We start from the raw sequence: 14525 nt of genomic DNA on the forward strand, positions 1-14525 counted from the left end.
ATTCAAAATTCTGGTCCAAACTGTGTTGTTGTTATAGCCACATGTCTAGATGGAAGCCTTTTAACAAGCTGAACGTAAAGTCATGCCCTTGGCTATGGTGGAAAAGACCTCAGGTCTCAACCCCAGTGCTTCTCTTCCAATGTTTCCGTTCAGTGTAACGAGAGATCACGCTTGTATGGTGAATGTGTGTATGTGCAGTAGCTGAAAGAAAATTTATCACTTAAACCCACAGAGTCCTGCCTGCAATGGTGCAGAAATTAGTGAATACAGACTGGACTGGGGACAGGTGGAAGGATCAATGCATATCATTTACACTGGCCCTTGCCAGAGCTATGAAGTAAGAGGTCTCACACCTGCAACCACATATTATTGCAGAGTCCAGGTATGAAAAGCCTTTTGTTATATGTTGCTAAGCAAATGAACAAGCACATACAGTTTGAAGAAAAACTTTAGCTAGAGATGAATCAAATTATGTACTGTCACCTACTAATGCGATATAGAAGGTAACTGGTAAAAATGCGTTCCCTTCTCCCCCAGTCCCTCCTAACTACATGTTTCTACAAATGAGATTTAGATCTAGTGTTGCATTAAACCAGACATTTTGCCATATTTACATTTTATGTGGGACATTTTCTATTCTCTTCCAAGTTGCTTTTATTAACATGCAGAAGGAAGCATGACAAATGTGACTATCTGGTTAGAAAAATGTAGGTTCGGTAAACAATACATGGTCTGTCTGTCAGGCTGTGAATGTCGCTGGAGTTGGGTTGTTCGGCGAGACTGGTGTGGTGACAACCCCTGCGTCAGCGCCTGCAGCAGTGTCAGTGCTGCATTTACTTGAAGAAGATCAAATGGAAATTTCTCTTCCTTTATCAACGTGCCTTGCAATTCAATGGGAAGAACCGTGTTGTCATGGGTCAGAGATCACTGGATATAATATAGAATATGGGGAAAAGCAGCTTGTAACTGTTGGAAGAAATACAAGCCATGTTCTTGAGAATCTGCTGCCTGACACTCTATACAGGTAATAATTAATCGTTTTATTCTGAAACCACATTCGTAGGATTTTCAATCAATAGCTTTGAGGGTAGTGTTTTAAATTTTTAGAGCAATTTTTCATTCGGCTTACAGACTATTTGCCCAATTCACTCTGCAGCTCTGAAAAAATAAAATGAAACGGTCATATCCAGAATCGAACCATGATGTTTTAGTGGCAAGAGTGAAGGTTTCTCTGTTAAGATTAACATTCTGTCTCAAAGCCGAGGCTTTATTCTAAATTTTCTGGGTTTAGAATTTTTTTATTCTGACGCAATACATATAATGGGGTGATCAGGTTAATGTGGAGGACCTGGACGCTTGTTCACTGAACAGAATAAACCTGAACAATACTTAGAAACACTGAAGCTTCATTATGTTGAAAACAATGTAATTATGTTGACTTGTTTTAAAGTAGATAATTTTTATAGTTAATTTCTAACTGCATTTTAATTGCTTTATTGTTTGGAGTTATATTCTTTACAAATTTTAACTCTTGCTTTATTACCTAGCATTTTTTCAGGACCTCTGTAAATTAACCATTTAGCTGTTGTTCTCACATTTCTAGAATTAGAATACAGGCCATAAACAGCTTCGGAGTTGGTCCTTTCAGTCATTCCATTAAAGCCAAAACGAAACCACTACCTCCTGACCCTCCTCACCTTGAATGTGTGGTCTTCAGCTACCAGAGCCTTAAACTTAAATGGGGTGAAGGTCCTAGCAGAGCTTTAATTACCAACCCTACACAATTCAACTTGCAGATGGAGGACAGGTTTGGCAGGTAAGATAATCAGAGCATTTAAGGATATTGTTATTTCGCAACTTCATATCAAGTTTTTAAGATATTTTAAGTATTCTCACTTTGTTTGCACTAGTAAGTCACTTGGGCATCCCAAAGTTTGCCCCTTAGTTTGCATTTCTGCATCCCATCTTTCAACCAGAAATGGTGTTAATAGCTGTTGCACTAGTATTTACTTGTAAACAGTAAATACTATTTCCTATTTAAATAGTAATATCTTGCCATCTTCCTATGTTGCCAGGTTTGGCGGGGGAGGGGGGTGCTGGCGGTGGGGGGGTGGTGAAATTTTAAAATGAAGTCCAGTTTGCATATAAGAAACGTGGGGTTGACAGCTCTTCTTTTAACTTGAAATTGCAACTTATCTAGTATATACAAGGGTTATTCTCTTGATTCAAATCAAGAGTTTGGTCATGTCGTTTCAGTGGTAGCCTGTGTATGGCTGTAGCTTAGTGCCTAGACAGGTCGAAGGAATGCTTCGTGAATGTAAATTAAGACTGGCACCAGTATGAATGGCGCGTGTTGCTGATTTAATGCACATCATGAACTGTTGATGACAATAGCAGAGCTCAAACTGCCTAACATTCATCCTGCATACAGTAGAAAGCCGGGGCACCCAGAATGCATTGTCACATTTTTGTACTTAAGTTAGATATGAAAGTGTTGCATTTAACAATATTGACATACAAATTTGTGATTACTGAATAATTCTAATTTGTATGTATTCTGTGTTCTTCTTCCAGGTTTGTTACTGTTTATAATGGTCCTTGTCATACATACAAGGTACAGCGACTCAGTGAATCCACTACGTACTATTTTAAAATCCAGGCATATAACGATGCTGGTGAGGGAGGGTTTTCTGAAGTTTACGCTTTCACTACAACTAAGTCTCCACCCGCATCTCTTAAAGGTGAGCTTACACTGCACTAGAAACTTCTGCAAGCCGTTTACGGACTAGAGTGAATGCTACAACCTGACTCTCTTCCCAGCCCAGCATCTTTCCAGGGCCTTTGAGGAACAGAGAACAGAAACAAGGATTTCTTCTACCCTTTTTCAACTGGAAAGTCATTTTTCAGGGTTACCGATCGTTTGATAGAAGCTACAACAGCATGTAGACAAATGAGAACACAAATAATTCCTCTGATCTTCATTTTCTAATAGGAACGTTAAAGATTGCCATTAGAGAAAGTCATTCTGAAGATCAGAATGCTAATTACCTGCAGGAAAATTAGTTCACTCAACCATGTTTATAACATGGAATTCCAGCTCTGGAGATACATGGACATAAACGCCATTTTCTCTAGTGGTTTGAAAGTGCTTGCTCATCTGTAAAGGCATTAGACGTCAGAAGCTCATCTTGTCAGCTTGAAAAGCAAGACAAGTGTAACCTACAAATATTACAATGATCATTTTTTAAGCTTATGTCATGAAATACAGCAAAAAAAAAAAAAAAAGGAATGAAACAGATCTTGAATGGCTTAAAATTATTTCAATGACTGTTACCTCTAAGAATGACAGTTACCCCTATGTTGTTAACAAATATATTGGAAAAACCTTAAACTTTTAGATTTACACTGCCCAGTTGCTTGCGTTAGAACTGAAACATTTTAAATGGAAAACGTACAAAAGCAAAGTGTGCTTTAAGCCAGACTGAGAAAACTTCCTTGTTATCGCTTAAACCAGTGCCCATTTGCTACATTAACTGTGAAAATGAGTCACTGTAATAATTGGTGATTTTGGACCTTCTCTTCTGATTGAAAAAACAAGAACTTTTGTAGATACCATTGTTCTCGGGCTTTTTTTTAAATACCAACAAATCACTCTTTTCTAGCACCCAAAGCAAATCAGCTGGAAGAAAACACTTATGAAATCACATGGGAACCTTTACAGCCGATGAAAGGAGATTCCATTGTTTACATCCTTCAGCTTGCTGCTGGGAGAGAGTTTGATCAGGTACCTTTTATTTAACTTAATGAACTTCAGTTTATTTTAAGTTGAAAAATTATTGCAAAAAAAGATGTCTGTATTTGAGGGTTGAAATTGTTTGGTGATGCTAGTGGCAGGGATACTTTTCATTTCGGCAAGGGACTCAATTTACAATCCTGACTCCCCAGGTGCTTCATTTTACATCTCGGTGAGTTCCTCTCAGCGAGACTTTAAGTTTGTGATGAGTGAGGACAACTTCCAGTATAGGGTCCTGCCTCTTCATGGCATTGACGGTTGCCACAGATGAAAGATCATAAAATTTCATTTCCCTATTGCCCCTTTACTGGTACTCTAAAAGCAAATGACTGTGAAGGCAGGCTTGAGAGTCATGGGGAGAGTTGGTTACTAGAAGTGAGTTAACACTGTTTTATCCTGTTCTCCCAGCATTTCCCTTGGCTCTTTTGATTCTTAAATCTTAGGGTCTGTGGCATCACTGTTTGTGTTAGTAGCACATTAATAGCTCTTACCTCGCATTTAGCGGGGGAGCAGTATATATATATGTGTATATATATACACACATATATCCGTATATATACAAAACAATAGTTGTGCAGAATGATTTTTTTTTTTTCTTCTTTTTCTGAGCTTCACAATCCAGGTATATCAGTGTGGGGCATAGCAGGAAGCTTTGGATTATTCACAAGAAAATGAATCATAAATTCTTCAGAAATAAAAGCGGAGATTTTATTAAGTTGGCTTGAAGAGAACGACTTCAGGCAGTGTCCAGCACTGGCTGTGCTCATAGAGGAGAATGGAAAGTATCACCTACTGTTTGTAAATTGAATCCCATGTGACGTGGTTCTCTCTTCTTCTTCCGACTAGGTATACAAGGGACCAGAGACTTCCTTCCGTCTCACAAGCTTGCAGACAAACTGTGAATATCGGATCAGAGTCTGCGCTGGCCGTCAGTCCCAAGACTCTTCTGGATCACAAGAACTGTATGGACCTTACAGTCCCAGTACAGTGTTCTCATCTCAGAAACAAGAGCTGGTTCCACCGTGTGCTGATTTGACGACGGAGTTGGCAGAGACTAAGAAGACATTGCGTGAAGAGCGCTTCATTGCTATTGTTCTTCTCTGCGGATTTGCAGTGGTTGCTATTTTATTTGCTGTTGTTATTCAGTACTTTGTAATCAAGTAGACGAGAGCCTATTTAGTACTCAGCTTTTTGTACAGAAGCTCTTTCGGGTATTTATGGTTAGTTCTAATTAAAATCCTAGCTGGAAATGTATAGTTACATGCGTTTCCACTTTTGCTGCTGGCTAACAGTGAGGCTGGGTTGGCAGATCCTTTCCAAATACTGAACACAGATTTCTTGTAGAAAGGGTAATCCTGGGTCCTCTGTAATCAGGGTTAGCTGTTAATAAAACAGCAAAAAACTGCCTTACCGTGTACACTGGTGCGTGTGCACACTCTTCCTCTCTCTGAATTCAAAGTGGGGCCCTTTTGGCCAGTTAGAGAGAGCAGGCATTGATAGAACAAGTCCTTTTCAAGTACAACTAGAGCAGTGGTAGTCGATCCGCCATGTTTAATCAGGTATTGTTGTAGTTTGGTATACATGAAATACAGCAGCACAAATGCTTAAGCTTAGAGCAGTACTGTATTGCAGAACATTACTAGAGCATACCACATTTAATATACTGTAGAAGGAAAGCAGAATATTGACTTAGTGATATTACTACTTTACAGTTATTTTAATGTTTCGGATTCAGTAATAATCATTTCAAGTGTTAAAGTAGAGGGTGCCAGCATTTTTAGAATTTTAATCAAAATGCTAGACAAAACGTTAGCAGGCCGTAATGTGCATACAGCAAAGGCGTTCGTATGTGACATTGCAGGAAAGGCCCCTTTTGTATTGTACATTTCTGAATGAAATGCTTTCTGCTGTTGGCGAGCAGCTGTTGGCCCAATCCACATTTCACTCTCAGTGCCTGAGAGAAAAGTAATTTCCTGTGCTTCTGATCAAATCTTTGCAGCGTTTTCAGAAAAGCACAGGTATTGTCTTTAAGGAGAAAGAGTGCATTTATGATAAATGTTACACTATTTGGCTCAAACTGAGCAAATGTTTTTGTACTATTATTAACCTAAAAATAAAAAATTCAAACTGCTTTTGGATGCCCTTCTAACTTAATCTGAATTATCAAATTGTACATGAAAGAACTCTTTTTAGATAACATTTATACAATGTTTTAAATGACTTGCTATCCCAGCGGTAGCAGCTTCACATTCCATTGTTTTCTAGATGGGAATGTTCAGCCTGCTATGAACTTTTCTGAAACTTGTCCTGTTTGTCTGGGGGGTATTTTTTGTGGACACTGTGCACTACATATGACTGTTCTTGTTAAATCTGCTTGTGAGTACCTAAAGATGAGTCTGACAGCTGTCTTCTTTATATCGAGTATTTTGAAAGCTGGAACTCTTGAATCTCGAATGTGTTTCAGAATGGGTCTTCCCAATAGCATTTGGAATATGCCATAGAAAGGTAGATTTAGCGTACTTTGCAAAAGACTATGGCTACACTTTATATACATCAGAGCAATGCACTTGTATGTGGAATGTTGGATGTGATAGTGCTACAGGCTAAGTATTTCCAGTAATTAATCACTTTAAGGGTCTTTCTCCTATGGCAGTTGATGAATAATGTTGCATTATAGTTTGAGGCATTGTGTTGTATTTCAGATGTGGAAAACCTAAATTATGACATAGTATCGCTTAATACTCTTAAAAGTAGATTTATGGTGCAATCTGAAATTAATCTTTTCAAAATGTACTCTTCATTTTGTACTCTATTTATTTTGATTAAAAGTCCTGGAAAATGTATGTTTGAATGTATTGTTCTACTTGTAGCAGAACTTTAAGTTAATCATTTATTATATCATAGAAATCTCTCCCTCCAGTGCTGGAAAGAGTTTTATACAGATATTAGTCTTTAGTTTGCAGAAGAGTTTACAATCTGTCTTTATTTCTCTTCATAGTCTACTTTTAGCAAATAAGACTGCCTTCAGCAAATCTCTATTGCCAAAGGGTTATTTCTTTAACTCTTAGAACGAAGTTTGTAGAGGTTTATTTGGCAATAATATTTCTGATAATTTTAAAAGATAAATTAGGATTGTGAGTAAATACTAACAAGTCATGACTCCTAAAAAGTGAAAGTAAGTTCTTTTGTAATTGCCACAAAATATTCATGTTTCCAGGAAATATCTGGGAAAGCCTACTGCAGTACGGATTTTACATCAGCTGTTATCCATTCCAGAACGATATACCCTAGTGGCATTAATGTGTTAGGTATCTTCAGTTTTCTTGTATTGTAATTTTGAGGTATCTCAAACTTATGTTAAAGCTGCCATGCATTGTATTACTAAATTGTAACTATCAAATAGATAATATATTTAATACAGCCAATAAATAATACAAATGTATTCAAATTTGACTACAGGGTTGTGTGTTTTTTGTGGATTTTAATCTGAGCCAGGAGCAGTCATTTGTGTCCTATGTAATTTAAGGTGAAGAAACATGTTTAGCGTGGTTACTAAGTGTCATTAAGAGCCGACTTAAAAAATCTTTCTGGAAGAACAGCTACTTGCAGGAACCCTAGCGCAGCACTGTCCTCCTCTTTTCCAAGAGCTGTGTCAGCCTGGGGACCAAGCAGTGTGACTTGAACCCTTTTACATGAGGTCTTGGGACAGCCTGTGAACTGGTGATCGGGACTCGGTGTTTGCCTGTTCTACAAACGAGGGAGATGGGCAGATAGATGGCTTCTGCTCTTGCTTCCTTCCCCAGCGATGGCCCGCATGTGTAATTTGTCCCTGGTCTGTTCAGAGGAGCTCTAAAGGTAAGGACTCTTTCTTCCCGCAGAGGTTAGAGATGGGGTCTAACCTTGCAGAAAGCTGGGTGTAGTTTGAATAAAGAACAAGATAAAAGAAAATGAGGGAAGCGACTCAAGAGGCCTGAGGGGTGAGCAGTAAATCCAGCCTTTAGGAAGAAGGCAATGCAATTGCTTTCAAGTACCTTACAGATTATATTTCTTGCACTTATTTGCTGAGAGCAAACCGCTGGCCTGGCTTTAACCTCCACACTCTCTCTCTTGGCTTCTGTGGGAAGAAAGTAACTTGAATTATCTGTGATTTAACAAAACATCTGGTCCTCAGAAACGGACAAATCCCTTCACAGGAGTTTTGTGGACAGTTAAGCTGGGCACTGTGGCTGGTAGGTTCACCAAAGAGAATAGCCCAGCCTCCCCCCTGTGCCTGCCCCTATGCGCAGGAATAACATGAATAGGCTCCAACCTTCCCAAAATGTTCCAAGCCTGTCTCAGGAAACAGTGAGAGGTAAGCCAAAAGGACCGCCTTAAAATTTGTTCCAGTCTCCATGCGCACCATCTACCCAGGTTTTAACCCACAACACAGCTGGCAAAATGCTTGTGTTGTGAGAATTAAGTCAATGCTGAACAGTTGATGTGAAAGAGCCAAGTTCTGTACCTTCAAAAGAAACCTTTTCACTCCTGGTCTGGCTCCTGCAGCACCAAGTTTGCTTGTGGTGCAGGATTTTGCTCATCGCTTTCCTGTATTTGTGCAACATGATGTTGTAAAGTACGGGGTTTATCGAAGCCCCAAGGTAGAAGAGAAGCATGGCGATGAGGTTGAAGTACTGGGTAAGGTCATACAGGATGATTTCACTCTGGGCGAAGAGGATTTGGCCAACATGGAACGGGAGCCAACACAGCACAAAGGCCAAGACTACAACAGATGAAGAGGAAGAAAGCATGCTTCAGTCATTTTGAGCAGAGTTTATTCCGCCTGTTTAAACTGTGTAAGGACCGAGATGAGCTTGCGAAGTTTAACCCAGCAAGGACAAGACCTCCTGTCTTGCCCAGCTACTTTTGTGCTGTGGTTACTGGTAATCTCAAGCAACAAGGGCTTAAGGTTGCACACAAAATTAATTGTTTGCAATTAAAATAGGGCTCTCTACACCCATGTTGTCCAGTGGAGATAAAGGAATCAAATCAGGCTGAGGCAAAGCAGTCTGTACTTAAATTAAGGGCTACTGCCCACTCCTGGCCTGAAAATCTGAGTCACCATTGGCATCCTGCGGTGGGTATCGGAGGGGAAGGACCAGGGACATGGGAGGTGGGGGCCCCCCACGGAGGGGAGGAAAAGGGGAGCCAAGTGGACCGGGAGGCACTGAGAAAGAGGATGGGAAAACAGAGCATGCGGTAAGCAAATAAAAACTGGCAGGAAACAGGCGCTGGGCAGCTGCGGTGCATTTTACTGAAGGTATCTCCAGTCGTGGGTGCTGCTGAGAAGAATTTCTGGTGGGGGGGCTTGGGACAGAGTAGTTGGAGGGGTGGGGAGGAGGGGAGGGGACCCAAACCCTCCTGGTTTCAGTGTCTGCACCAAGGCACAGGTACCAGCTGGCACAGGATAAAGATCATGTTCAAGTAAGCCCAGACAGGTGGGTTGTTGCTGTCCTGGACAAAGCCATAGTCACAAAGCTTGAGAAATTTTTCAGGGGAAATTGCTTTAAAACCTTTCCTTGCCACAGCAGGGGAAGTGCCTGGTCTGGTTTTAAGTCACAGAATTTTCCATTTTCTTTAAATTGGAAATTTAAGGGTCAGAGATGGGGGGGGGAACACGAGGAATGTGACCTCAAAACAACCAAAAGCCATGCTGATCTGCTTCCCTGCCATACAGTAAGATCCCTAGCCTGAATACCATGCTGTTGGTGACTCCCCTTCTTACCAGAAAGAGCCAGGAACACAAATTAAGTGTAAATCCCTTGATTTTTAATCTGTGGAACCCTGTGTGTTTTGTATCTCCTCTCCATCACGCCCCCCCCATCGCTGTACACCCCGTGGGAGTGATTAAAGAGGATGGCTCTTCAGACTGTGTTTCTAAACCACTTACCCAGCATTTTGACAGTCTGCGTGCGGGACCTTTTCCTGCCCGCAGCCCGGCAGCCACTGCCCGCTCCGCCAGCACTTTCTGCCGATGAGTCCATACAGCAGAGTCAAGCAGAGCATTGGCAGGAAGAAATAAATGGTGAAGACCCAAGTCATCATCTCGAGCAGCCCCATGCGGGCCACGCGCTTAACGGACCTGCACTCCTGGCTCTTCTGGGACAGGCTGCCTTTGGGGTGTTCCACACCGAAGAGGAAGAGGATGGGGCTGGCGGTCAGGAGGAAGCAGCCCCACAGCACCAGGATGAGCCATTTCACCCGGCACTTGGTGATGGTCGCTTTGGCTTTCAGGGGAAAGCAGATGGCGAAGTGCCTCTCCACGCTCACAATGGTGATGTGCAGGATGGTGCAGTATGTGCATGTTTCGCTCAGGTAAATGAAGAACTTGCAGAGAAAATCCCCAAATATGTAGGGCTTGTACTTCCAAAGGCGGTAGAGGTCCAAAGGCAGGCTGAGGAAAATCAGCATGTCCGACAGCACCATGCTGGACAGGTACATGTTCACCATTGTCCTCATCTCCTGTGAGTGTCTGAAAATGGCTATCGTTATCAAATTCCCAGAGACTCCCAAGAAAAACAGGATGATGGAAATTATAGTCATGGGCATCAAAATATGGATGTCAAACAAAGCAAAAGACTGATCTTCAGAGGAATCTGTGTCATTTCTGAAATATCTGTGATTTGAGATGGAGCCCATGTCTGGTTCCAAAGCCGAGGTCTGGGCTGGCTTCGCCTTCCCCTTCGACAGAAATCTGAGTCACAGTAGGAGAGAGGCATGTTTTGAAGCGAGGGTCCAAGCACCAATCGTCTAGGCAGTGACTCTTACATGATCAGTTAAAAAAATCAAAATTATGCTCATAACCATGTAGCTGATGAAGATAAATACCCAAGTGCTGATTAGTCCATTTTACAAGAAGTAAAGGAACATTAGATTCACACATCCAGTATTTGCCAGACCCAACCTTTTAAAAACAATATTGACCATTATAAAACATATTTACCATCCCGATATTTACACTTAGCTTCGTGGTGTTTGGAAAAGGGCTATTTTTTGCATTTCCTTTCAAGTCCTGTGAATCCCACTACGTGCGTAGAGCCGGGTCTGGCGGCGGGGCACTGGATCGATCGCCGAGGAACCGCAAGAGGAGGCAGTCCCCCTGACGGGAGCTGGACGGGAACAGCCTCTCGGACCCACTCAGCGGTTTTCCAGTTCCCTCCAGTGTTTGCGAGCATCACGAGTGGAAATCTTTAGGCTGAGAAGAGGCTCCGCCAAGGAAAAGGGAGGCTCGCAGGCGGTCACCGTGCCTGGCAGACACAAGATGCTTCACCTGCAGGATGGCTTTTCTGCCGTCGGTGATGATGACACTGGTGTGCCGGGAGGTCCCCGGGGTGCCGGAGTCCCCTGGCATGCAGCACAATTTCTGAAGACTTTTTTGTGGCTGTTTCCCTTGCTGCCTGTTCTGCGGTCATCCATCTTCCTCCCTCCACCTACACACTGCTAATGATGCTGCGCTAAATATGCGCTGCCACTCTGCTTTTCTCCTTACACTGCAAAAAGTGCCTGCAGTTACCAAGTAGGGTAAAACAGTTCTTTGATACTGGAAATTTAATGAGCCCATTTGGGCCAGTTACATAATTTTCCATCGTTCTGTGTTTACTTAGGGCCTTTCCCACTTGAGCTCCTCCCCAGCATATGCTGCCGAGTGAGAAATTTCTACTGACAGTGCTTTAATGACATTATTAAGATAGGATGGGAAAGCTTTTATTTGAACATCAGTCTTCAAAATGAGACAGTCCGACACTTAGCCCTGAGTTACTTTCCACTTCAGAAAAGATCAGAGATGACGAGCTGGAAAGCGCCAGGGCGGGGGAGGCAAGGGGAAAAGGGGCCAGCGCAAGGGAAAACGCAAGGGAAGGCTCTGGGAAGCTGGAGGTTAACTGCACGCAGCCGGAGAGAGCGGGGACACTTGGCACGGGAGAGGCTGCGTACGCTGCTCAGCTCAACAGCAGGATGCGTCCAGCCACGGTCCTTGGAAATTCCTCCATAACCTGGGAAGTGGGGTGCTGGCAGAAGTGAGCGGGGTACCCTGTACAAAGTAAACCTCCTCCGTTCTCCTCAGAGCTCTGCTCTTTGCAGTTTTTCTTGTCTGAAGGACTATTCAAAGGCCAGCATTTTGTAGAGCCAAATAATATGGGATGTGGGCTCAGAAGATCAGTGCTGAACACAGTCACTGCATTGTGTTGACAGAGCCTTGGTTCTAACATTAGGAAGATTTCTGCTGCCGTTTCCAAGAGGTGGATGCACTGGCTGTAGGGTTTTTTCAAGAGATTTAGGCACCTGAACACCTCAGGAATAGAAAAGCAGTCTGTGTGCCAGGGCTTTGCTTTGCTGTGCTTTAAACACCCCAGCAAAACCCATCTAAGAAGAAATTCCCAATGCTTAACTCTGTGTTGATGATCTAAATGATGCACTCTGAGCAGAGCTAAGCCCCGGCCAGTGCATGCTTGCCTGGGCTGAACCGTGTGCGGCTGTCAGCCCTATTTCTTCGAGCAGATCCCTCCCAGCTGGGAGACAGTTGCCTTTGATGAACGTCCCCGGTTCAGCGGTGGCAGACGGAGGAGTCAGTGCTCGTCCTGGCCACGCCGTGACCCAGTTTCCTGTTTTCCAACGCTGAAAGAAACCCCAGTGTGTGAGCAAAGATGAAGGGTGACTGCTCTTTCACTCAGGCCAGGCACGGTGTCCGCAGCCCGCTGAACGCAGGCATTCACAGCACGGCCGTGCCCCAGATGACTGGCAGGAGGGAGGAAGCTTTCACAGCCAGGCAAGCTGAGCCGCTCCAGCTCAGCTGTCCGCACGGAAGGCATTTGTGGCCTCAGGGACAAATATCCCCTGTGGAAAGCGGCTCTCTGTGTCTTCTCCTTGCCGCTGTTTTCCAGGCAGAAACGCTGCAATTTGCTGCAGCTCTTGGTCGTGCCGCTCAGCTTGGAAAGTCACCTCTGTGCAGCAGGGTTGGTGGGGAAGGCAGTCATGGCACGGACAGAAGATCGTGGGAGGGGGTGGCAGAGTCTCTGGCTGCTCTTGGGGATAAACCCAGAGCCCATCGGCAGTACAAAGTATCTTTCTTTTTTACTGCATCGGGAATAAATGGCAGTGATGGCAGCTGGCCCGATGATGCCAAGTTTCAGCCTGATCCACAGCCTGCATCCAGCCCTTGGTGAAAGAGCTCCCCTCCCCCTCTTCCCTAAAACAAGGGAAAAGAAGTGGGTTTTGTTTGTTGTCTAAGGTCAGTGTCTGGAATTCATCCTCCGTTCCCTCCTCGCAGGATGTTTTTGTGTAATATACTCTGACTCATGAAAGTCAAATGACTTGGACTACGACGCTACAGTGCTTCCAGCCAAAGAGCCTCAGCAGAGGCATTCCGGCCGCCTGCACCTCCAGCGCTGGCACGTGCTGGACGCGGGTTTTCCAGCTCTTCCAGCTGCTGCTGCAGCCACGGGGCTGCCTCTGCCCCCCGTCAGGCCGAGTCTGGCACCCCCCCTCACTGGCAAACCTGCGGCTTGGGGGGGCCAGCCGCCATCTCAGTACATATATACAGAGGCCTAGACAGGTTTGCAAGTTGCATTCACATCTAGGTAGGCTGAGTGTATGGCTTCCAGGTGTTAAACATCGTCCTTGGTATAGATGGGAAGCTGAGAGAGAGTCTCACTGCTGCCAGAATGTTTTGCAATGTGTTACAGGCATGAATCAGAGGGGTCACAAGTTAACAGCTGTTTGTTTCTTCTTGCTCTCAAAGGAGGTTGGCTTCTCTTCCCCCTTATATCAGCTGGTCTAGTGCGGATATCGCATCTTCCTCCAGACCTTGCTTCGTTTGGATCGTCACGGCTAATGACAACACTACTGCAACTTCTTCTGGTATGCTGCTAACGCCCCTGTTTGTTTGACAAAATCACAGGAAAACTTTTTTGTTGTTGTTCTGTTTTGCCTGAGAAAGTAAGAGAGAAACTTGTGATGAGACTTGCATGGGACATATGTAGAGATCCTTCAGCTGCAGGGAAAACAAGCTCAAAGAGTCCTGCTGCCAATACTCTTATTTTTCTTTAATCCTGGGAATGCTGACGATTTAAAAAGTGGCCATCAAAGTCGCTAATGAAGTAACACACCCGTCTGCTTCACCACGGGACAAACGGCTGGCGTTGGACTATCCAGCAGCAAGACAGGCAGGGGACAATTCCCCGCACCTGGGGGACTTGGTCTGTGCCCTCACGCATTGCTTTGTCTCCACAAATATTTTTATCAAAAGGAATATCCGCACCACAGAAATGTAATTTTTTGAAAAGGAGGCTAAAAGCCCTGTCTAACCCACTACCAGTCTGACCTGGGGAGGGAGCTCAGGGGCTCAACCCCACGGACCATTCTTGCAAATAATTCTGGTAAAGAAATAAAAATTTAATCACATAGAAGAGTTAGGTTTGATTAAGAAGTAAAATTGTGAAGCATAATGTATAAGATCGTTAAGTTTGAAATGTAGCCATAGAAACTTTAGGAACTGTGTTATGTGTGACTGTAGAAACCTTAATATTGTTAAAGTTTGAAATAGCTAACCATAGAAACCTCACCAGGAAGTTATTGGTTTTTCTATGTTTTGTTTCAAGAAACTGTAATGGACACCAGTTTGCTGCTTGGAAACCCCCTTACCCTTCCCATCTCGATTTCAGTATCGAAGATTCCAATCAGTAGAGCTAAGTGTAACTGA

At 43.5% G+C, this 14525-nt stretch overlaps 2 protein-coding genes across 5 annotated transcripts in view; one reads left to right on the forward strand and one right to left on the reverse strand.

Moving 5' to 3' along the window:
- Positions 1-7246, forward strand: part of LOC128153704 (fibronectin type-III domain-containing protein 3a-like) — a 50365-nt gene extending 43119 nt beyond the window's left edge. For all 4 annotated transcript variants that reach the window (XM_052813309.1, XM_052813310.1, XM_052813311.1 and 1 more), the window contains 6 exons: positions 233-382; positions 744-1024; positions 1604-1816; positions 2575-2741; positions 3663-3784; positions 4640-7246. In XM_052813309.1, the coding sequence (XP_052669269.1) occupies positions 233-382; positions 744-1024; positions 1604-1816; positions 2575-2741; positions 3663-3784; positions 4640-4957 (1251 nt within the window). In that variant the 3' untranslated portion in view covers positions 4958-7246. The remainder of the gene's footprint in view (positions 1-232; positions 383-743; positions 1025-1603; positions 1817-2574; positions 2742-3662; positions 3785-4639) is intronic.
- A 2469-nt stretch (positions 7247-9715) lies between these two features.
- On the reverse strand, positions 9716-11007 carry LOC128153730 (growth hormone secretagogue receptor type 1-like). The gene has a single exon (XM_052813369.1). The coding sequence runs from the start codon at positions 10466-10468 to the stop codon at positions 9716-9718; it is 753 nt and encodes a 250-aa protein (XP_052669329.1). The 5' UTR covers positions 10469-11007.
- Positions 11008-14525: the final 3518 nt, after the last annotated feature.

Source organism: Harpia harpyja, chromosome 18 (genome assembly GCF_026419915.1).
Source record: "Harpia harpyja isolate bHarHar1 chromosome 18, bHarHar1 primary haplotype, whole genome shotgun sequence".
Lineage (NCBI taxonomy): Eukaryota > Metazoa > Chordata > Aves > Accipitriformes > Accipitridae > Harpia > Harpia harpyja.